Source organism: Chlamydotis macqueenii, chromosome 1 (genome assembly GCF_036417535.1).
Source record: "Chlamydotis macqueenii isolate bChlMac1 chromosome 1, bChlMac1.mat, whole genome shotgun sequence".
Classification (NCBI taxonomy): Eukaryota; Metazoa; Chordata; class Aves; order Otidiformes; family Otididae; genus Chlamydotis; species Chlamydotis macqueenii.
In genome coordinates, this window is record NC_141556.1 from 6,448,139 (window position 1) to 6,472,132 (window position 23,994).

General features: G+C 40.0%; 1 protein-coding gene across 12 annotated transcripts in view; it reads left to right on the forward strand.

Annotated features, from left to right (window-relative positions):
* Nucleotides 1-23,994, forward strand: part of CELF2 (CUGBP Elav-like family member 2) — a 565,018-nt gene that overhangs the window by 281,330 nt on the left and 259,694 nt on the right. For 7 of the 12 annotated variants that reach the window (XM_086744856.1, XM_086744863.1, XM_086744953.1 and 4 more), the window contains exon 1: nt 18,583-18,697. The exons of the other annotated variants lie outside the window; for them this stretch is intronic. In XM_086744856.1, coding sequence (XP_086600982.1) covers nt 18,591-18,697 — 107 coding nt within the window. In that variant the 5' untranslated portion in view covers nt 18,583-18,590. Of the gene's footprint in view, nt 1-18,582; nt 18,698-23,994 lie in introns of those variants that run through there. 12 annotated transcript variants of the gene reach the window in all.

Sequence of the window (23,994 nt, forward strand, 5' to 3'; positions counted from 1 at the left end):
AAGGAAAAAAAAAAAAAAAAAAAAAAAAAAACCCAAACATGTATATGTCCCTACTTCTAGGAACCAGACTCATTATTTACTGTTTCATCCAGGCACCGTTGCCTCCAGCATGTGCTATTTTACAGGCATGTGGTAAGATTGTTCAAGTTCAGGAGAGTTTCCCTTCTTCTGGGGAGTTTTTTTTCTGAAAAATAAGTGAGGGACTCTACCACAGGTTTCTATTTATGTTGTTTGTTTGGATGGTAACAACAAACAACTAAACATATGTTCTTTCAGATGTGTAGATGTAGAGACATTTGGTTATACAGCTTATTTGATGCTATATGAATGTTGATTAAGTGCCATAAAAGCAAAATGAAAAAAAATTTAGCCTTAAAAATCCATAAACAAGAACACATGTTGACATTTGGCAGGTTCATACCCCATTTGTGGGATCCTGCACAACAAAATAGTCACAAAGGAGATCTAACACTGCAGCATCTCTGGCATTAAAAATCTCCCTCTTTCAAGTGACTTTGCTGAAGTAAAGTATATAGTTGTAAGATTTAGGAGTAGCTTAATTTAAGCATATTCAAACCTGATGATTGAGTGAAACAGCTTTTCCTAACGAGTACTTTGCTCCCAAGGTACAGAAGATGACTCGCAGGTTTTTTTTCTTAATGAAAATGGAATAGGAAGGAATTAGATTTCATAGACCTGTTTCAGAAGTGCTAATGCAAGAAGCACATCAGTAATGAAAGCTCAGATATTTTTTGGTCATGTAAAGGAAAGCTACTGAACATGTAATGACTGACAATGGCTGATTTTCACATTACTAACAATTTTCTCTGGACATTTTATTATGAAATTATTTGACACTTAAATACCTTAATAAAATTATCAGGTTTAAAAGACCAGCATGGGAAACTGTGGAAGATGTCATGCTGTCATCTGTGCTGTTTCCCACAAAAGATTCAATCTTATTTATTTTGATTTATGAGTTAGGAAAGCAGGTCTTTTCTAGAATAACCTGCAAACCCCTCACAATTAGTTGTTCACACTCATGGCATCTCCAGGACAGAAGATAACACCTAGGTTAATGATTTTTCTGTCTTAAATTGATCATATTGTTTGACTTATGGGACAAAAGATGAATTAAGACTGTAATATTCTTTTAAATCACAGAAGACTGGCAAAATCCACTCATCTGGCTGGAGAGGGAGCAGATATGTGTTGAGGAGTGTAGCAGAGCAATTGAAGTAAATGGAAATTATTTGGGGATGGAATTTCTGTCACCTAAAAATATTTTCTTAAGCTTAGATATAGATGTTTTCAATGCTTTTAGGAATTTTTAAGCTATATTTGGCTCTGTGTCCATAGGGTCAACTGTCTACAAAACACTTTCTCTGTCTGTGGAGACAGGAATCCTTAAAAGCCAGGTTTGATGTCTCCTTGGTTTTTCATACTGCCTTAATCCTTTGGGAATGTCATTCTCCCTTCAGTTCAGCTATCTTGGTCTTTGGGAATGATTTCATACCGTCTGAAGAACTGAATCCAACTGCTGTAACACTGACATTCTCATTACTGCGTGATCTTATGTAAGTGCTGCCTGGAAAGTACTATGTCACTAGACTGAAATATGGACAGTGTGGGCTCCCATTAGCTGAAATACCTAAAGAATTTGTTATATTTAGAATTTTGTTCACTTATACTTAATAGAGCTCCACTTTAAGTTAGGGAAAATTGGTTTCATTTTCTCTTCCTACCATTAATAGCTATTAGAGTTGAAAATAAGGCTTTAAACATATCATTAAAGTACACTTAAGTAACTTGCAATTGACAATTAACTCAGCATGGTAATACATTATCATAACATTTTCCTTTGATAGGTTTGTCTCTTAAAAGACACAAGGAAAGACAAAGGATGCCTTTGTAAGACGCATATTGAAGTTATTTCTGGTTTAATTGTTCACGTTTCGTGTATTTTGTCAGTGAAATATGTTGCATCATATATGTTCAAACAACATTTATTTGTTGTTTGATGGTAGGCAGTTGTAATGAACTGTGTTAAGAAGGTGTCTGGGTTTTGTTGATTGGTTTCTGTGGGTACAGTGGTAAGGCAAATTGATACAGAAGAAAATTTGCTGCACACTTCATGGATCTCAAAGTCTGGGAGATTACTTTAGTAACCAAAGAGAGATGCAGGCAGAATACAGACCCACATTCAAGCATATTTGGTTTTCAGGTTTTATTAAAATCGTAAAATGATAGAATCATAGAATGGCTTGGGTTGGAAGGGACCTTTCAAGGTTCTCTAGTCCAGCCCCCCTGCAAGGAGCAGGGACATCTCCAACCAGATCAGGTTGCTCAGAGCCTCATCCAACCTGGCCTTGAACGTTTCCAGGGATGGGGCATCCACCACCTCTTTGGGCAACCTGGGCCAACGTTTCACTGAAGTTCTAAGAAAAAACCCTCTGATTACCAACATCTCAGCAGAACATACTGTGTGTTTTCCCTTTCAGGACAAGAGTACTCCACTTAAACTGAAAGCACTGTTTGTCCTGGTTTTTAAAGACACAGAGTTAACGGTGAGTGTGTGAGCGTGCAGCTTCTCAGCACAGTGACCAAGGACTGCCACCTCCCAAAGCAGAGTTAGAACGTTACTATGACAATAGCAACACCGGTGACATTCTCCGTTCCTCGCACAGCCAATGGGCATTGACCTTATCCTGTCAAAGCATGTAAAAAGCGATGTGGGCAACTCTGGCTTTGTGAAAATTGGACACATTTATCTAGGACGTTTCACAGCCTTACCATATATTGAGTTGTAGAAGTGTAGCTAAAATAGCTGCTGTATTGTAAGTTTTTTTTGCAGTGAAGCTAGAAATTCAACAAAGACAACTGTAGTCTGAGCATATGCTTTTTCTAACGCTTTAAAAGCAAAACCACTGGTGCCAGGCATGCAAAATCCCTTCAGTTCTGTGCCCCAGATCTTCTCCTCTCCTGTTTTCTTGTAAATCCACTCTGAAACATACTGGTTTGGAAACTGTACATCTTAGGGCTGTGTAGCCTTGGTAGCCTGAGCAGTTTGTTTTATTTTGAGTACTTTTGCTACGCTTAAGTCTGCAGAACTTAAGGAAATCAGTTTGCATACATCCTCCTGAAGTCAGTAGCAGTGCAGCATTCGAGTGTTTCCTAGCTCACTCTCCTCCCTTTCCTCCTCAATCATTTCTCAAAAATTCCTTCATAATAACCTTATCCAAACCATAAATATGAAAGTCAAATAAGCCCAAAGGAGATTTATCATCCTCTGACTCCGCACTCCTTTTATGATTAATAATGACATTGATTCCTTTAGAAATGAAACAAAAATTAATTTAAAGGTTCTGATTGGTTTTACTATTAGGTAAACTTAACATATTGAATGAGCGTAAAACAATTATCAGTCTTATTAACAAAATTAGCTACAGCAAATTTACCAGAAGGAAACTGTTGCTATTTAGCTCCCTAATTATGTCACTGTTCTTTGTGACCAAATGATATAATGAAAATAATTTGATCTACTGGTGCTGCATAGAGAATTTCCTAGGAGCAGCTGAATATCATAATCTGTTTTGAACTTATGTTTTCCTACTCTTCTTCTGTTTCAGAAAGTAGAGGTCAAGGGCTTCAAAGAACTTTGCAGTGAAGTGAAGTTGAACTGTGCTGGGCAGAATATGGAATAGATTCTTTACTCTTATAAAGTGTTAGATAACCCTTTCCTTGAGGCCAGAACCCTTTGACTTCTGCAGCTGATTCATGGTGTATGAATTTCAGGCTCTGGAAAAGACTGGGATGTCTTTTATTCTGCCTGGCACAGAAGCCAAGAACTGGACTTTCCATGCTGTGCTGTTGTCTGTGTATTTCCCTGCACTGTGCCTCCATTCAGGCACTTAAACTTGGCAGATTTTTATTTTCAGCCTTGAGAGCTGATAAAGCAGAGAGCAGTCGGATGCCCTCTGGCCGTAGGCATTTCAGCCCAGAGGGACAGTCACCTGGCCAGCCTTGAGGGCTACCCAAGCATTGGTGACACGCAGAACTTGGGTTTTGGGTGCCAGCTTTCATCTATTCTGTGTGAGTATCCTGTGCTCATGGGTTAGTGGTGCGGTGGCACAGAAGCAATAAGAGCTGACAAAGCTAATGAGAGAAATCATACGTGGTCTTGGAAAAGTTCTTGCACAATGTCTCTACTGGCACTACTGTACTTCCACCCCAGCAAGCATCTAAATGGTGGGGTCTCAGATCGTCTCCTTCCTACCAGATCTGTCTGCTCTCCCTGGCTGCATCCTGACTTTGTCAGGATACGACCTTCGCGGTATGTGTTCTCATTTCTTTCTTCCTTTGCCATCTGTCTTCCCTGGATTGCCATCAGTGGGCAACTTGGGTTTAGGCACATTTCCTAGCACCATTCCTGTAACAGCTGTTCTGGGGAAGTGGTACCATTTGTAAGCAACATCTTTCCCTCCCTCCTTCCCAGTGTAGCTTTATAAACTGGAAATAAGGAGATGAAGATTTTTTGGTACAGTAAGAAATCTGCAGCGCATGAGTGATCTGCATATTGTAACACTGCCTTAGATTGTAACAATGAACTTGAACACGATCAACTCTAATATTAAACTACACAGAAGTAGTGAATGGGAAAGCTCCTGTGGAACAGAAACCCCTTGCGTACATCCCCTGGCTGCTTGCTTAACACTTGTGAAGATGCTCTGAACTACACAACTTGGTTTTTTGCCCACACTACAACTTTACATCTTTATGGTTTGTGTCCTCTGGGAAATATTTTTATTTTTGTTTCATTATTTAAAGCAAACCTAATATTAATGATGGGGTTGCTGTGCATTAAAGCACTGTGCTACCAATCCACATCAGCGCATAACTTTTGATGAGGCTTTCTGCATAATTTATGTCCAAAGGAGAGTATGCTGATACAAAATTGAGGATTTAACCATGTTTACTGCTGCTGCAATAATTAGATCATTTCATACTGGAACTACTAAGCAAGTATAGCAAGGTGAGAAAATGTTAAAGTTACAAACTTCTCTGTAACTGGTCAAACACAAAGAACTTGCAATATGTTTTGTAGCCAGTTCTTTATGTAGCATCATCAGAAAACCCAGGTGCTTTAAATAAAATACTTGAGTGCCATCAGATGGACCACTGCAAGAACTGGCAAGCAAAAATCACGTCCAAATCACAGGGTTTGCCCAATCATCCCCAAATCGCCTTCATATAGTTTATATTATAATCGCCTTCATATAGTTTATATTCTGTTGTCTATCTAAATGACTTCTGTAGCTGGAAATATGGAGAAGGACAATCAAGCAAAGCAAAAACTTGCCATCACAGGTTGGGAAGAGTTGGGCTGGATCAAGCTGGAAGCCCCATCCCTGGAAACGTTCAAGGCCAGGTTGGATGAGGCTCTGAGAAACCTGATCTAGTCGGGGATGTCCCTGCTCCTTGCAGGGGGGTTGGACTATAAATTGGGTTTATAAAACTTCCTACGATATTCCTTGAAAAACTTCCTATGATGTTTCTTGAAAGAGTTGTGTAAGAGCTGTGTTAGGCCCCAGAAGTTGTTCTAAATATCACAATCTGTTGACAGTTTCAACACTTCTAAACATGACTGGAGCAGAAAAGGCTTTAAATGAGAAATGAAATCCACACGTGTGCTTCTGTTAACCTCTGGTTTGGCACATTTTAAATCACTGCACACATTTCTATATGCTGTCCCTTCAGCCATGCTGTGGCATCTGATTAAAAGTGCGTACCAAGTCATACGGCTCCACTGCCTAAGAAATAAATATAGGGGGTGTGAGGTGTCATGTGAGGAAGATCTAGAAGATTAGATAGGCACATAGTTCAAATGCAGTATAGAAAGTTGATCTGAGAAAAAAAAAGTTTCATGAAATCTGTTATTTTAAGTGGAAAACAGATATTTTTTCTTCCTGATGGACTGTGTGTGATAGAATTATAAGAAACATAAATTCAGATGCATGCAGCCATCCAAAGGCAGTTTACATCCAGCAGCACTAAAATCTTTACCGTCTTGCACAGGTAAACTCTAGAAACACTTAGTCCTTTGCTGTGAAAAGCATTTTCCATCTGTCAGTCACTCTTGTGGCTCCTTCTCACCCTTCTGTTCTGCTGCCTGATGTTTGACATCTCAGCTGAAGGGGAAGGCTCTTCTATTCAGAGTGGTCCCATCCATCCTTTGACAGCACTGAAGGATTTAGGTAGCAGGATGTGACCCTTCGTTTAGTTTATATTCTGTTCTCTATCTAATTGACTTCTGTGGCTGAAGGTGTGGAGAAGGACAATCAAGCAAAGCTATAACCTATCATCACAGGTTGGGAAGAGTTCGGCTGAATCAAACTGCTACATGTTAGTCAAGTCAGGCGGTGTTGAAAGAAGTGGTTGCTAATCTTTGCCTCACAGATGAGACTTTGAATTATTAGATCCTACAGATCAGAGGAGAGAAAGCATTAACTTTGGATGCTCCTTGCCATATTCCAGAGACCTCTTTTGATTTCCTGATGGTCACTTGTTTCTTTTCTGAATCCAAGAATACTTCTTCTTAATTTTGCAGCTTCTATAGCAGCTCACCTTCTTTCTCTTTAAATATCCTGCAGTGACATGTAAGGAAGGTGGACTCTTGTTAGGGTGCCCTGTTACATAGGAATGTGTGGTGGGATGACAAGAAGTCCAACCTTCTTCTAGACATCATTCTGCTTAGTTTTGGCTGCCTCTTCTGAAAAAAAATGAGTGTTCACTGGTGTATACTACAGATTTCAGAAAAAGCATCCAAACCCAAGCAATCTATAGTGTATACCAGTGATCATCCATCTCTCACTCACATCAGAGCACGGACACTGCAGGAGAAGCTGTGACTTGGATTTGTGTGGGTGTGATACAAGCTCCTCCACCTGCATCCTTTGCTAGGAAAACAGAAACTCTTCTTCCCCAAATCCAGATTCAGTTGGGCTACATATTTTTTTTTCAGTGGGGCAGAGCCTACAATGCTTCAGTCTTAACAGAGATATTCCTGTTCATAAATCCAGTTTTCCAGTCCTTGATGCAAAGTGCTTAAGAAAAGCAGAGTTCCTGCACATGCTACTCCAGCATTTCATTTCCTCAGTCATATCTACGAGTGAAATGCATTCAAACACCAAAAATATGTAGCGTTTCTGAAGCTGATTGTTATTAATATTGTTCTGTTTGGGTTTTTTTAGCCGTAAACCTTTTTGAAGTGCCTAGTGAACAGCAAGAGGAGCAGCTTTGGAAAAGGGAGACAACTTTGAAATCTACAGAGCAGAAGCTTTAATCTCCAGTTGTGACTGACATCAAACAAAAGTGCAAAAACTCCCTTTGTTCTCGAGCACAAAGGGTGTGTTTGTTGTTTGTTCAGGGTAAGTGAAAGGCCCCCACGAAGTCCCACTGAAGATGTTTAATGAATCTGGCAGCCTCCAAGCTGTCTCTTCTACAGTGTAATCCTAATGACAGACCCATCACACATAATTTAACAAAGTGTGACACGACAGTCTCTGCTCAGGAGAGACTTCAGAGAGGGAATACTTTTATTACTCAAAAGCACAAGCCCGTTAGGATTGGTGGTGTGGAGAAGAGGTCATGTTAGTGGTGGCCACACTTTCGTCTCTGGATTTAGGAGATTTACTTGCTCAGATGTCAGTTATTGAGCTTCCTAAACATAGACTTTGAATTCCTGTTGAAAACTGAGTGAATCATACTATCTGTAGTGCAGGGGGGGCAGGATTTTGGCAGCCTCAGCTTGTAGTAGAAGTCAAAGTCAAGAATATTGGAAAAAGGAGGTCTGCTACCAAAATCGGGCCAAACAGGGACATGGAAATTAGGGGAGGAAGGGAAAAATAGCATCAATTAAGAGTGGAAGAATAATGGAAAAGACTATAAAACCCCAAACAACTGAACATTTCTTGGGCATCAGGTCAGTGAAGAGTTACCATATATATGTGTCATCGTTTTATTAGTTCATCTTACTTGATCAGTCTTTGGATGACTAGAATAGGAATGACCGTGACGTGTGTCTTCAACCTCCCTTGTCATTTCTGTGGTCTAATGTTTATAGCCCTTGGTATTGTGGAAGCTGTGCTCTTTGCTGCCAGGTCTCGTTTTCTTGTCAGGGTCTGGATGTTCTGTGTGGCTGGGAGCATATGGAGTAGCTGGTGTGCATCTTTATGGTCTGGGTATCTATTGCCCGTGAATGGGGCGGAAAGGACTTAAATCCTCTCTAGACTTGAGTGCTCAGGTGGGAGTAATATCTGAGCGCACTGCTCTTCTCTTAGCAAAACCTGTTTCCATCTCTGCCTTGTGCTGCATGTGTAAATTTGGGCAATTCACTTAAATTTTCTATGTCTCCACTTCTTCTATAAAATGAGCATAAACTTGTTTACCTACTTTGGGATAAACTATGGAGTGGAGTGTGACTACTCACTGCAGCAGAGCCTGTGAAGAACAAACCACTGTTCTCCTGGAGAACACTATGTTTGGGGTTCTTTTCTTCCCTAGCTTCCTCATGATATAAATAAAATTTTATCCCCAATGCTGGATATAAATGCACAATATATGTAAATGTCAGCCACTCCAGGGACTGCTGAAGAGCTAAGCACTACCTGCTGTTGCATTTGATCCCCATGCCAATGGCCAACCGGAGCCCTAGCAAACCATCATATATCCACCCTGATGACTGGGATTCAGACTCAGTGCCAAAACAACACTGGTATCCTGGTATCCACAACACACAGCCCCTTTCTAAGAGCTTCTCTGTCTGGTATCACTGTTCGAAATAATTCCTTGTTCTCTCTTGAATTGCAAGAATATTGTAGGATCTATCTAAAATAGCAGTTCCCGTTTCCCTCCCTTCTTCCCCCATCCCTTATCAAATCAGACGTCCAAAATCAAGTGCCTGTGTACTCACTCTGCTGACAAGCACAAGGGGATTAGGGAGTGACGGGTTTAACAAAACTGGCTCAAGGTTTTGTAAAATGCATCTTGGAGCCTTAGCTCTGAACGAGCCATAAAATTCCTCCCACGAGGTAGAAGTGAGGTTTCTGCAAGACTGGATCAGAACTTAATAATGCTTTTTTAGGGGTTTTTTTTTTCTTGCTTTCTAAAAGGTGCTACAAAAACATCTGATTTTTGAAGATGCTGCAAGACTAACAATGACTTAATATAACCACTGTGTAAAAAATCACAACTGTGTTTTACACCAGCAAAAAGAACTGATTTCTGAGCTGCATGCAAATCATTTGGGGCAATTAGCGTGTAATTTAATTTGCCTTAATCAGCACAAGGTCAGCAAGAAATTAACTTTAGGTGTAGATTTTACATATAACAGCATATGAGAAGAAGGGAGGAACTGTTTTTACAGGGTGTTAATTTGGAGTTAAGTGCATTCAGCGAGTTTTGCAGGGTTTGGCCTTGCAGGAGAAAGATGAATGATGTGGGTTTGGGAACACCGAAAGCACAAAATGATGTGGCGATTTACCAAGCATTTAATGTTGCAATATGGAAATGCTTTAACAGACTTCTTGGCATTTGTAAAGATCAGAACACAGGTTTTGCTGAAGCATCGAACGCGCTCCTAGGACTGAAGGGCTGCGTCTGGCTGAACGTGGCTGGAGTCCCACAAGGCTCTGTGCGCCCGCCACGCCTTGCGCCAAGTGATTCAAGGACACAGACTGATATCCCAAAAACACAGATCTCTGGGCAGCTCCTCAATATTACCTTACTGAGCTCTGAAGGGGGAGGAATTTAGGCAAACGACTCATTTCCTTGTGCACCACTTACGACCCTCCAGCCTTTCTCTCTACTGCCATTTCATTTCACAAAGTCTTCTGGGGCTCCATGAGCCTTTGGTGCTAGCAACGTTGTAAGCATTGTGAGAAATCTGCCGCTGGAGAGAGAGAAATTTTTTGGACAAGTGGCATGTGAGCATATGGTTATGGGAAATGAGATGCTGATGAGTCTGGTGATGTTTGGCTATGGTAAGGGGATAGCTAAAATGTATATGGCTGTTCTTATGCCTTTTTCTTTGAATGAAAAGCTTTTGCCAGTTGTGGGGCATGGAAGATGTCTGAAAGTGAGTCTTTTTTGTTACCTTTTTTTTTTTTTCCAGAGGATAATCTCCAGGCACTTTGGAGTTGCCACAGGTACATCTGTAGTCCAGGTACATCTTTGTCATACCAGGGTTAGAAAGAACCATGGGTGGCATTGCACAGCCCCTTTTAAGAGAGGGTGCCATTGCCCGGTCTGCATCCATTGCCTAAATATTCTTCTGGAAACAGGATTTCTAGACAAAGTAGACATGGTGACCTCTCATCCATTTATTTATACTTAACTGAGATGCTGAGGTTGACCCTACTTTACCTATGCTTCTTGCCTAGTCAGAGGGAGATCCATGGTGGGTTGAATTAGAATTGAACTGGAAGCCAAAGGTGGGTGCACTTGGGCTTCTTTGTTAAGTGCATTAATCAGGCCAAAGCATGTCTGAAGGAACTGGCTGTACAAAGAGTTTGATCACGCAAAGTGCGGTCACTTTGAGACTCATAATTAGGATCCAGTTTGTTGACAAACTGGTATCATATCTTTATCAGATAGCTTAGCTTTTCTTGAACCTTCCTCCCTCTGTAGCTTAGGGTATGCTTACATCATCCACTAAAACATTCAAGCTAGTGGAACAGTCTACCTGCCATGGCAAAAAGCCATTTGCAAGTGGACTTGGCCTACTTCTCCTGTTGCTTTCATTGCTTTAGTAAGATTTAGGTACCTTGACACTCTGCAGTGTCAAGAATTCCTTAAGAGATATTTTCCCTAGTTAACTCACTGTTAAAAAAAAAAAAAGGTATGTTTAGTTTTTAAGTCACATGACAGGCTAATAAAAGCAAATTCAAACTTGATACCTTTCTCTTCAAAAATTTGCACTGTGACATTTAATGAAGTCTTAGCCTAGAACTTCAGTCTGGCCAGGTTTTTCATCATGGATTTTCAAATGCTTCCATCTTCTGGGTGTTTTAACAGAGTTTGATTTATTTTGTCCTTTCCACAAATCAACAACCTAACTCTCAACTACAGGTCCTATGAAAATCCTCCGTGAATTTGGGCACTAGAATCACCAAAAATCATTAGCCATTTTTTAACATCTTGCACAAAACTGTCAAGTGTCAGATTACATGAGAAAGGTCAAAGAAAAATATATTGTGTAGCTAATCTAACTGAAGATTTATATCCTAGCTCTTCCTTTTTAATCAATGCTAATAGATTTTTCAAGACAAAAAAAAAAAAAAAGGAAGAGTGAAAGAAATAAAAAAGATTTCTTGGATACAAATTTTTAGGTAGAGAGTTTAAAGTATTAAAAAAGTGACTTTTTTTTCTATCATGCATTATAATTAATTAGGGAGGGTAAAACCTGCTGAAATAAGTGTTTCAACTAATTCATTTATAAAATCATAAAAATTATTTTGTGGTTATTAGTTTTATTTTTATGGCAATTGTATAGAAATTGATCAATTTCCATCCCTTCAGAGCATATGTAAAAGGAAATACATATTCTATAAATGCTCCTTTTTTCAAAGTCTGACTCAGTATTATGAGATAATAAATCAAGAGTTTTCAACCAGTACTTGCACCAAAGATCACTTCATCTGACTTGAATTATAGGACTTTCCATTTGTTTCCCTTCCCACACTACCTACCTTCTCAGGCGACTTGACAGATCATGAGTTGTTCTAGTAAGTCTACATTTCATGCTGGACAGCATAGGAGTAAGGTTCACTTATTACATCACATCCATCGCTAAAGTTTCTCTTGATAGATGCATCCACCCGTCTAGATCCCAGATCTGAAAAATTAAACTCTTCCCTCATTTTCACTTGTACATGAGTTGCTGTTGATCATCACTCTCCTGGTGATATCTTGCTTTTAAATATCTACTTTCATCCCTAGTGTTGGATACACTTCATGGATGTGTGAAATGAACCTTCTGCATAGAGCACCATAAGATCATTTTAAAATAGGCTCAGTAGAACTGTTAAATGTGATTCCAGTTTTAATTTTAATTTAAGAGGGTGAGCAGCCATTAAATTCTCATCTATAAGTATTAACATTTTTCACATTCATTCATATGTGTTAATATATACAGTTTATACATTTGTATATATTGTGCAAGTTCGCTTTAGATTGTGCTTACAAGAACACAAGGTCTTTGATATTCCACATGGCACATCTAAAAGTGATGTTCTTGGCATTACTACAAGTCTAAGATAAAGATATTCCTGTTTAGACAGAGCAAATTCTACTTATACTTTAAATAATAGACTTTAAATTAAAGTAGAAAATAATGATTCTATAACAAGCTGTGTTTGTTCTCTCTCTCCTTGTCTTAGATCTGGTGCTTTGTTGCCTTCTCCATTTCTCTTTGCTCTTTTGATCAGCTTTCTCCTCCTTTCCTTTAGTTGCAGGCCAGATGTTCTTATGAATGTAGATCTTTCCAAATAAATTATTTGCTTTGTAGAGTAGCCATGTCTGCAGTCACAACCTGCCCAGTTGTAAGTTGTTTCGAGTGATGTATTGTTTTTAAAAAGCACACTGATGTGTGTTTATGTGTTAGAAGTTGTGATTTGCACAAGCTGCAGTGTTTGCCCTTTCCCCGCGGAGTGTGGGGGAAGCACCAGAGCACATCGTTTAAGTAAAGAGCCGGGGGGGGGGGGGGGGGGGGTGTTCCTTCTGGTGCCTCTGTCTTCCAGATGCTGAGATGCAGAGTCAGCACTGATGAATGCTAGAGAGAGGCGGCACTCACCTTTTCTAACGGAGAGAAGCAGTAGATACCAGTCATGCCATATGCTTTAAATACGAAACTTTTTATTCCCCTGCTGCCCAAATATTAATCTTGAGCATTTACACAACATTTTGTACTTCTGTGTTTTGTCCCTGTGCTATTTAATTTCTATGATGCTCCTTGGATGCTCCCAGGTGAAAATGTACGGATAGAAAAGACCTCTTACATCATCCAGGCTGACCTGTAGGTCTAAGTAATTGCTACCCCCATGATTCAGATAGGAAAGCTAGGCATATAATCTAAAAGATCTGCCAAAACAGACGAAAGAAGATGTGGGCACATCTGATTTTGTTGCCTGCTTAAACCAAAAAGCTATTATTTGCTGCATCTTTACTGCAGGATCTTGAAAATGATTTGCCTTTTCCCAAGTGCAGAGATTACACCCGCAGACACTGTGGGTATGATTAACGCACACAACGCATACAGAGTTAATATCTGTCCTGAAGACAGCGTGGTGTGCACACGTGCAACTGCCTCTACAACCATCAATATGGTTTTACCATGAAATGTTATTACAATACATACTGGTGAGGAACTGTGTGTCTACATCTTGTGTTTTCATAACCTTGAGCAGAAACTCAGAATCATAGAATCATGTAACAGTTAGGGTTGGAAGGGACCATTAAAGGTCATCTTGTCCAACCCCCCTGCAAAGAGCTGGGACATCTCCAACCAGATCAGGTTGCTCAGAGCCCCAGCCAACCTGGCCTTGAATGTTTCCAGGGATGGGGCATCAACCACCTCTCTGGGCAACCTGTTCCAGTGTTCCAACACCCTCAGTGTAAAAAATTCCTTATATCTAGTCTAAATCTATTCTCTTTTAATTTAAAACCATTACGCCTTGTCATATTGCAAAAGGCCCTGCTAAAAAGTCTGTCCCCATCTTTCCTGCAGGCCCCCTTTAGGTACTGGAAGGCTGCTATAAGGTCTCCCCGGAGCCTTCTCTTCTCCAGGCTGAACAGCCCCAACTCTCTCAGCCTGTTCTCACAGGAGAGGTGCTCCAGCCCTCTGATCATCTTTGTGGCCTCCTCTGGACCCTCTCCAACAGGTCCATGTCCTTCTTATGCTGGGGGCTCTACAGCTGGACGCAGTAACTTCTCCACCTGTGAGCACATACAAATAGCAAATGCCGGACAGTTTAATAGCACACAGTTACTGCTCTCCTGGTAAAAGCAGTATCTTAGATGTCAGATTGCTGGAGTTCAGGACCAAAATTGATCACCCATGTACAACTATCTTAAAAGCTGTATAAACAAACAAGCAAACAAACAAAAACAAATCAAAGAAGAAACAGAGACAAAAATGCAGTAATTGTTTCTGGATAAAAATGAACAAAAATCTCAATAAGAGCAGAGGTAAAGCCCAATGAGATACAGCCTTTTGAGTTTTAGCCCATTTCTTGCCATTCACATTCACCAGTAAAGTGGTCCAGGGTTCTCTGGTTCTGGGAACACCTGATCTCGTGCTCCACAATTTCTAATAACATAAAAGCTGCAGGCGATGAGCTGCTCATTTTTCTAGATTTTAGGAGGAGATACCTAAATGAACTGTTTGCTTTCTTAAAGCATGCTGGAAAGACTCCACATGCTCCGCTTCTGAATCTGAGGCCAACTTCCTTTCTCCTTCAAACTGCACAGGTTGTATCGTGTAGGTGTGTTTCAGACCTGGCAGCCCTGCCTAGCTACAACTTGATTGCTGTAGACGTCCTTCAGGCAGGTTACAGCCACATCTGGAAGCGCCAGACACGCTCAAGGTATCCGAGCTCCACTTGCACAGCGGTCGCGGTGTGCCCGACGCGCTGGCAGTCCTGTGGAGCACAGGGACGTGCACTGGGGATGCTGAAACAGAAACATGGGATTTCTCACCTTCAATTTAGGCACGTAGGTAGGATTCATTCATATGTATCTAAAAGTTAGGGATCTAATCCCTTTGTAGTCAACGGAGAGAGATGGTAATGCTCTTTAGTATAACTAATCTCTCCTCACTGACAATAGGGAAACCCTGGATGACTAGCTTAGACTAATTGCTCAACTTCAAAGGTGGGATTTAGCCATCTAAAATAGTAAAATGCCATCAGATTAAAGAGTAGCTTTTCACACCTCTACAAAATAAATGTGATTTGAGCCTAAATAACTACACAGAACAGCAGATAACTGAGACTTATGCTACAAGTCCCTCTTGTGAGGAGAAGACGTATTATAAATGTTTGTGCACCTCGCAATAATACACTGTTTTATATAGCTTTTAGTGTTCTGTATTATTGTCACACTGCTCCGGAGTTTATTGGGTTTTTCCATTTTAAAGACGTAGATGTGAGCAAGAGGTTAATTGGCTGGCATAAGATCTGACACAGGAACGCGTGGTGAAATGGGAAAATGAATCACGGCTTTCTATGCCTCTCATGATTGCACTCATGATTTTTGGGCTGTTGTCCTGGACACTTGTTCACCATTTCTCTGTCATGAAATGTACTTTATTGCTTGGCTGGCAGTATTGCTTGTTTAGTGTTGCAAAATGCAATTATGTTTTGGGCTTCTGAATACTTTAAAAATACTGTAAGTGAACGGATTGGTCAAAGAATAATCTGAAGTAGAAGTAGAGAGCAGAAGGCATATTTTTAATTTATATAAATTACTCATTGTTACTGGTTTGCCACAGAAGTTTTGTTCATTGTGTCTCTGTAAATGATTGGTATTCCTGTGGCCTTTCAAGTATTTGCAACATCACATGGTTTAGCAAACTCACAGGCCATATGCTTGGGTTGGGTTTACATTAAATATGGGGCAATTAAACGATTAAAACTTTCATTGTATGTAATTTCTGCAGAACATTCTGCACTATATACATATCAGTTATGAATCTACAATCAATTTTCATGTTAAATGTTGAATTTAAATTCCCCAGCTGGACTTTCATCTTGAAAGAAGCCAGATAGCCCTGTGCATCTGGTTTAATCTTCCCTTTAGCCATATTATTTTAAAGGCACTCCTGCTTAGCACATCTTACAATTGAAAAATAATACTCATATTCCCTCTCATCCTCAGCAGCTGTGATCCCTCTGCAGATGTTCTGTCAGACATTTCATTATGTGTGATAGAAAGCATAGGTTTTTTTCGTCTGTCTGTGTCACCGCTTTGTGGATTTTATTTTGTTTTTCTTTGTTTATTCCTTTGGCTGTAGATGAGTGCTTCCATAATACTTCACTTTATTTCCTATTGCTGCTGCTTCGCCTTCTTTCTAAGTACAGAAACGATCAAGAACTTGCAACTGCATGGAGCCACCCAACAGAAGCCCATTGATTCCCCACCAAAGGGCTCTGTGTGAGCCATTCTACTCCAGCCTGAAAAGAAAGCTTTGTTTCCTCAGCTGGTAGTGTCTTAAGATGCTGATCCTTGCCATATTTTTGGAAAACTGTAGCAGTTTATCAGACTGTTTGACACTTCCCGTTCAGCTGTCTGTTCTGTAGCATACTCTGGTATTTGCCTCTTCTCATACACCAGTCTCATGAGCGCGAGACTGGTCTGGAGCAGCCCAGGCGTCACAGTGAGTTATGCTGGGCAAAAGTCATTTGGAGGCGAACAGCAAAGGAGGAGGAACCTGGAGTGCTGGTGGCCATGCCTGAAATGGTAGTAATGGATTTAGTATTTGGGGCAGGAGGTATGGGATTTGTCATGTTGGCTGAGTATTTTCCTGGCCGCCTTCCATGGCTGTTCAGATATTTTTAGCATGAAGTACAAGCAATGTTGTCTCAGTTGACCTTGGAGCATGACATTTTAACATGGAATTGGTTTGAATTGCTAATCATTAAAATGATTTATTATTTTTTATTACAAGAGCAACTAGAAACCCAGTCATGTTTTGCAGATGAAAAGGGAAGCCAATTGAAACCTGTCTTCTCTTGCAGTCCTTCATGATATCCATCTTTCCTAAACTACCATCTTCAGCTCTTTTTCTCTACATCATTAAAAGTAGATTATGCCTAGGTTTGTTTTTTAACTCATCATATGGTCATTCGACAAATATTATATCAGAATGACTGAAACTAATCCCAAGGTCTCACAGTGCTCAACGAGAAGTGTAGAACAAAAAGATCGTCTCTGTTGCAAGCAATTTATGACCTTAATAGAAGTTTACAGCTGCTACAAGGAAAGCAAGATCTTGCTATCACTATATTTATACTGGTGATCGCTCCCTCTTTCTCTTCACTCCCAGACTGCCAACTGCTATTAAGAACTTAGAAGCAATAGCACTGCATTAGGATGTTGTAGCAGTATATTTTAAGGCAGTAATATATAATGTAGGAAAAGAGGTTCAGACCAACTACAGACATAGCCAGAAGTCTACGAAAGTTTGAATTCAAGTTTTGAGGTCCAGATCTATTTCTAGCTTCATGTATTTGACTCCTGCAGGGTTTTTTCAGTAGTTCTCGGTTTTGGATGATTCGCATTTATTGAGTTTTGCATGTTCTTAAGTTAATAGGACCTCAGAGGAAATGACAATCATTTTGAAGATCCATTTTACTGCCACAGTGGTGCAGAGAAGCCTTTGACTGAAAAAAGCATGAAGGTCTTGTTGACTTTTTCAGTCTACCAAATAAGCACCTACTCAAATATCTAATATAGATTTAAAAAAAAAAAAACACGCTAGAACAAAAAAAAAAAAAAAAACAAAAAACCCACATCTATTCTCCTGACTCAAAAGTAGCTGCATGGTTTAAAGATTTGCCCAGTAGAAGTTGAAACCAAGATGTGAAAATACACCTCTAAGTACCTTGGCAACTGGGAAGACCACAACCCGTTTCTATAAATCACACGGGATCTCCCAAGTAGGGCCAAAGAGGCTGTTTCCCTGAAATCAGTGTCACGCTGTCGTTCCTTTCACACATAGGAAGTGGGTAAATCATTGAATAATGCAATGCCCTTTCCTGTCTGCCAGAACTCTGCCAAAGCCAAGCCTAAGCGTCTGGGTTAAAGCAAATTCAGTTACTCGGTACCTGTGTTGTGTTTTGGCAGGGTTAAAATTAGAGTGATATTGGACTTGTGTTTTGGAGGGGTTAAAATTGCCCGGAAAACCAGAAAAGTTGAAGAAGGTCCCCAGGTGCCTGCATGAACACTCCCCAGTCTCTCTGATGCGAGCTGGCAGGTCCCATAAAGCCACTCAGCCTTGAACAGGGAAGGGAAGGAGGGAGAGAGCAGGAGCTCCAGCTGCGACTCCAGAGCCCCAGAAAGCGCCTCTAACCCAGTTCCCTTAAAGCGCGCCAGCCTCGCGAGCCACAGCATCTGTTTGCCACCGTATTCACCGAGTTCGCAGGGCAAACAAAAGATCTGTATCAAGCACGTATCCTTCACAGGGGGGAAGCCTTCCTTCAGCCGCCCACAGATTTCCCCCCCTTTTCTTTCAGTTATATACATATATTTATTTTTTTTAAGAGGGGGGTGGGGGGGCATGTTGCTAATTTTTTTTTTTTTTTTGGATGGTAATTAAGAGAGCTAACACCAGCTAGGCTAGAGTGAACGCAAACAAGACCCCTATAGGCAGCACAGTGCATTAATGTAAAATATGCCCAGACAACATAACTTGTCAGAGAGGATTATTTCTGCTTAGTGAATCTGCAGGGGCCCCTTTGCTCCACCACTCAGCGTCTGCCTAGAGAGAGAAAGAGAGAAAGAGTAGCCATTAGTGAGTAGCTACTGTGGCATTGATGTTTGAGCGCACTTCTGAACTGGCTTTTGTTGAGAATATCGGTGCAGAAAGCATGCGCTGTCCCAAATCCGCTGTTACTATGAGAAATGAGGAGCTGCTTTTAAGGTATGTTGTCTCCTTTGTTTTAACGCGTGCTTTCGAGTTGCCTGGGCCCGCTGCAACTATAACCGTGCTGGGTATTAAGTAGTTTCCCTATTTAAAGGAAAAGACAGGCATTGCTGTGTGCAAGTAGCGTTTTCCACGAGTTAGAATCGCACATTTCATGTATGACGACAAATGTATGGAGAGGGCAAGGAGGAAAAAATTAAATATATCTCTCTTTTTTTTTTTTTCTTCCTTAAATGAGAGCTGGTATTTCTTTTATCACCTCCTTTGCAATATTTCTGCCTGCTTCATTATTATGCACTGGGCATGGAATAAGCATGGAAAAAGCTCAGGGAGACTCCATATTAGAGCTAGTGCCCTAAATACCACTTTAATTTCCACTTAGCCTATGTAAATAGTTACTGATGCTCTACCTAGTCTCTACCACTTGAAGATGTTTCAAAAATATCTAAATACTCCCGTATGTGGGATTACACGTATATTCTCTAATGTTCCAAGGTTTAGCGGGGGGCCACCATCGACTACTCTTTTCGGAGGCACACACACGCAGACACACGCACACACGCACACACAGGCAGAAGGATGCTAGAATTGGCACCCCGCTTTGAAAAATGTAGTCTTTTGTTTATTTGCTAGCAGACATTGTAGCATTGAATACATCTTTGGGGCTGACAATGGGACAGCTGAACAATGGTGCTGTCAAACTAGCTTAATGTATGTCTGGCGATGGGGTGGTTTGGTGGGGTTTTTTTTTTTCCCTTTCCTTTTCTCAGCCCCTTTTTCATTTCTTTTAATCTTTTTGTATATACGGTAGAATATGAAGTGCATTGCCTATTTTGTGATGGTTGTTTCATTTGATATCCGCTGCCAGTAGTGCAGGGAGGGGGAGGTTTGTATCTTACGATTATGCCTATTGCATTAAGTTGGAGATTTATTACTAACCTCTCCTTTAACTACGGCGAGAAAACTTATTGATTCTGCAAGCTTAGAATACTACTGTCAATCTGACCAACCCATAGTTGCCAAATGTGCCCTTGCCTGATTTTATGCCCCATCATATCAACTTTAACTGCTGTTTTGAAGATACTGCTTCTAATTTTGTTTAGGTAATGAAAATGCAATAAAAATGATAAATCAGATCTCAAAGTGGGAGCCCATGCCACTTTCCATTTTTATAATCCAGCTATTAGCATACGTTAGAATTTTTAAGGTCAGGCAGAATAATTTACCTGGATGATTCCTATCCCAAAATCTAACAAATTATTCATATGACATTTCATGAATTATCCTTCTGTTTAGACAGCCATAGTTTAGCATTAGAACAGTTAACAATTTGGGATTTGAATTTAGCAAAATGCTCATGTACCTTATGCATTATGAAAAGAAATTGTTATAAAGCTTTTGAAAAATGTTGAGTTGCTACTTGGACAGCAGCTTGTGTCTTAAATAAAATGAATTGTCAGTCTGTGGAGTTTCTGAAACTATTTGAAGTCTTTAAATAGTTTACATGTCAAGTAAATATATTACTTTTAGTAATAATTGTAGTCATTTTCATAGAGAAAACCAAGATGCTTATCAGTAGTTTCTGGTTTTTGCTTAGGTAAATTAATTGCGGGGGTTTCATGCCTTTTTTTTTTTTAAACAGGATTCTGGTTCATGATTTATATGGGTTGAGGGGTCTCTAGGACCCCTTAATAAAAAAAAAAAATGACATTAAAGATTTATTGGTAGGGGTCAGACCTCTCTAAAGCATGTATTTTTTTTTAATGTTTTATGGGAAGACTCTGAGTACTTGCTATGCTTTTTTGCATTTTTGTTGTTGTTGCACCTCCTTCCCTTGTGTGTTGAGATGGTATGAATCAATAGGAAAGAGTTTACGTGAACAAAAAGGTAATATCACATAAAATATGCTAGCAGCCTAGAGGGTATGGATTATCAGGTAGTACTTGTGTGCTCTGTGTTGTGCATGAACATGAAGAAAGCAAGGATGGTGTTTAATACAATGGGACCGTGCTGTAATTCACTTTCTTGGAAGAACTTCTTTCGAGACAAACATTAACTCCTTCACAGCTGCTCTGCTCTGCCTGAGCGGGAGGGGGAGGGGATTTTTTTATCAAGTTATCCTCCTGCAGCCTGGGCTCTCTAGCAGCTGCTGCCCTTTGTGAGTGCCAATAAAGTGGATACCGCGCTCTCGGTTCAGGGAAATGTCCCTTTAGTGATTGCCCGGAGTAGAGTGAATGCCACTGTTGTAACAGCCATCACCAGACACCTGGGCAGCACACCCAACCGCCACTTTTAAGGACTATTCAATACTAAACCTGTTTCCTAAGCGCTCTTCTCACAGGTGAGTTAATACTAAACTTACAGTAGTTCCTATGTGTTCAGATAAAATGCTGCATATAATACATATACTACAGGTTTTGTCTTGAATTGCCAATTACTTTGTTCTTTTCCAAGGGTATTTTCTGACATTGCATTCACATCAAAGGCTAATTTTTGAATTATTCTGTGTAAGCCCTACTCCAAAAAAAATTTCTTTCTATGCATATTTACTGAAATATTGCTTTTTGAGCCATAACAATTATTATTAACATCAAAGAAGGTGAAGCAAATCTGTAACACAAGCCATTTCTTAGCATGCTTTAACAAAAGTGTCAGCTTTTGAGAGAATATATGGGCTTAGAGATCTTCTGCATGAACATCGCAGGTGTCCTCAGCATTACCTGTTGTGAATCTCACCCATTCACAAAGCAATGTGGTGCCGTGCAGTTGTCAAACTTGGCAACATCTGTTTCCACAACAGCACTAAGAGAGCTAATTCAGACTCTGCATGAGTTGTTATTTGTTCTTGCAATGACCAGGTGGAATGCCAAAAAGCAAGAGCGTCCTCGGTCCTACCTGTCAGAGCAAGAGTGGGATGGGTGTTAACCTGGGAACTGGCTTGCCATAGGAAATGGAAGTCAATTATATTTATTTATTAGCCTGGAGTCTTTGTCTGTTTTTTTTCTTTTTTCCCAGATTCATGAACCACAATCTCTAACATCAACATGTTAATATTCTCTTTGTTAAATGAGAATAAAACTGAAGTGTTTCTGTTATCAAATTTAAGTATATAAGATTGCAAACTATACCTTTGGGGCTGAAAAACAAAGGAGAGTATTCAATTAATATTCATATCTAGAAGTTTTACTGCAAGTGTAGATTGTGCTTGAATACTTAAGAAGTCATTCAGGAGTGAATCAATACTAATTATTGTAATCAGGAGGGTTAATTAGCTGAAGATGCTGCTGATGGAAAGTTCACTGCTTACAGCCCTGAAAACACCTAAGTTGATGAAATCTGAAAGCAAGATGTCTAAGAGGACTTTGTGTGGAGAGAAAAGCTTGGCTTTCCTTTGGCATTTCAAGAGCCAGTTGTTCCAAAGGGGAAACACAGCTCGTACTTTGTGTTTTGCATGATATTAATCCAGGGGATATTAGAAGATGCAACTAAATCTGTCTGGAAGATATTTTGTGGTAGTTTCTCATTAAATGCAAGTACCATTTTGGATAACCTGAACTGTCTCTGCAGCATTCATTTGTAGATTACCATAAATTAATATGGATAATCTTATGCATTTGAAATCTTGTTCCAGCACTGTTACTTGGAATAAGGTTGTGGTTTTGTTGTTGGGGTTTTTTGTGTTGTTGGGTTTTTTTTGTTTGTTTTTACCATTTGTGTGTAGGCACAGGGTCTTTACATGGTATATGTATATAAATTACACACGCTGCGTATCTAATATGCGAGTATACGTCTGTGTGCATATGTACACGCACACATATGTGCACATCAGTTTAAACATTTTTTCATTATGGGTGTTTATTTCTCAAGTCCTGTGCCCTCAAAACTCCCACTCAGTTTCCACCTGTAAAAAAAGTATTCAGCTACATATAATTCAGAGGACGGGTATTGAACAAATAGTTTATGAAGTTTAAGTTGGAAGGTAAAGAGTAAAGACTGAAAAGAAATGACTAAAGAAAATCCTTTTCTTTTCCCTTAATTAGAGCAGTTGTGTTTCTTAAAGGGAGCATTACTGAATTCAAGCAAAATCTATAGAAAATCTTTTCTCACAAGTGAATTGTGAGAAGATTTTTTCTTTAATGCTGGGTAATGCTGGGTGCTTGTTTCTCTCCCCCCGCCCCCACCTTTTCCCCTAGTTATATTTGTTAAGGTTATAACCAAGAGGAATGTCTGAATGGTTATTCGAGAAAAAAACAAAACCAAAAACTAACACTAAAAACCCCCTCTCAGTCACACACACACACTCACACAAACCCTCCGAAGTCAAGCGATGCTTTCAGAAGAAAGAAATTCTCTTTCAAAACACATCCTTCTTTCCTCCCTAATGACATTAGAGATTATCACGTGCAGGTGCTATTTATCTTTGCAACTGCTTGCCTATGACTGTTTTACTGCTTCCAACACATTTACTTGTATGTCAGCCATAGAAAAGGTAACTGAAAATGGCAGCTGTTGAGAAAGCATGTCGCCATGCCTGGAATGACATGCATTATCGGGGCAGCAGGAGTTGCTGGCTCCACAGCCCATTTCTACTTGACCTGGCGAATGATTGGCTGCCTGGGATGGTGATGAATCACTGGAGTTTATGAAACAGGACTGCTGGCATCCTCACAGAGGAAATAAAAACAAGAATTTTTTTTTTTTTCGCCTCTAACACTCTTGCTGTGGCAAAAAGCTTTTTTGTTTTGTTTTGTTTTGCTTTTGTGTTATTTCACCCTGCAGTGGAAGCAAATGTGTCAATTAAAGTCGTGTTAATACTGTTCTTGGCAAGTTAACGACGCACTGAAGGTTAACTATCTTTATTGGATGGAATTTTCCCAGATTTGGGGTAAATCTTGATCTAGACCCTAATTTTCTCATCTCTCACTGTGGTCTTGAGACTCAGATGGCATAATTAGTAATCAGCTCGAGCAGGATGTAAAAAGGATTTCAGCTGTGCTCACACAAAACTTTATTTTCTCTGGTAGTCAAAGGATCAGTGACCATTTTGTGGGCTAATATCAGACAGATCCATCTTCAAGGTTTCTGAACTAATGGCTAAATTGATATTTCTGGAAAGCATCGACTTCCAGATTCGCACTCAGTTTCTAGGTGGTTTGTGAAATTATATTATGCATTAAGCCCGCATTACCGGATTAGGCTCTTATGAGTCGGTGCTTGTAGGAAAGTATCACAGGTCTGTAAACCTGCCAGTGCACCGACAAGATTGACACAGTGAGGATCACAAGCTGCCCTGC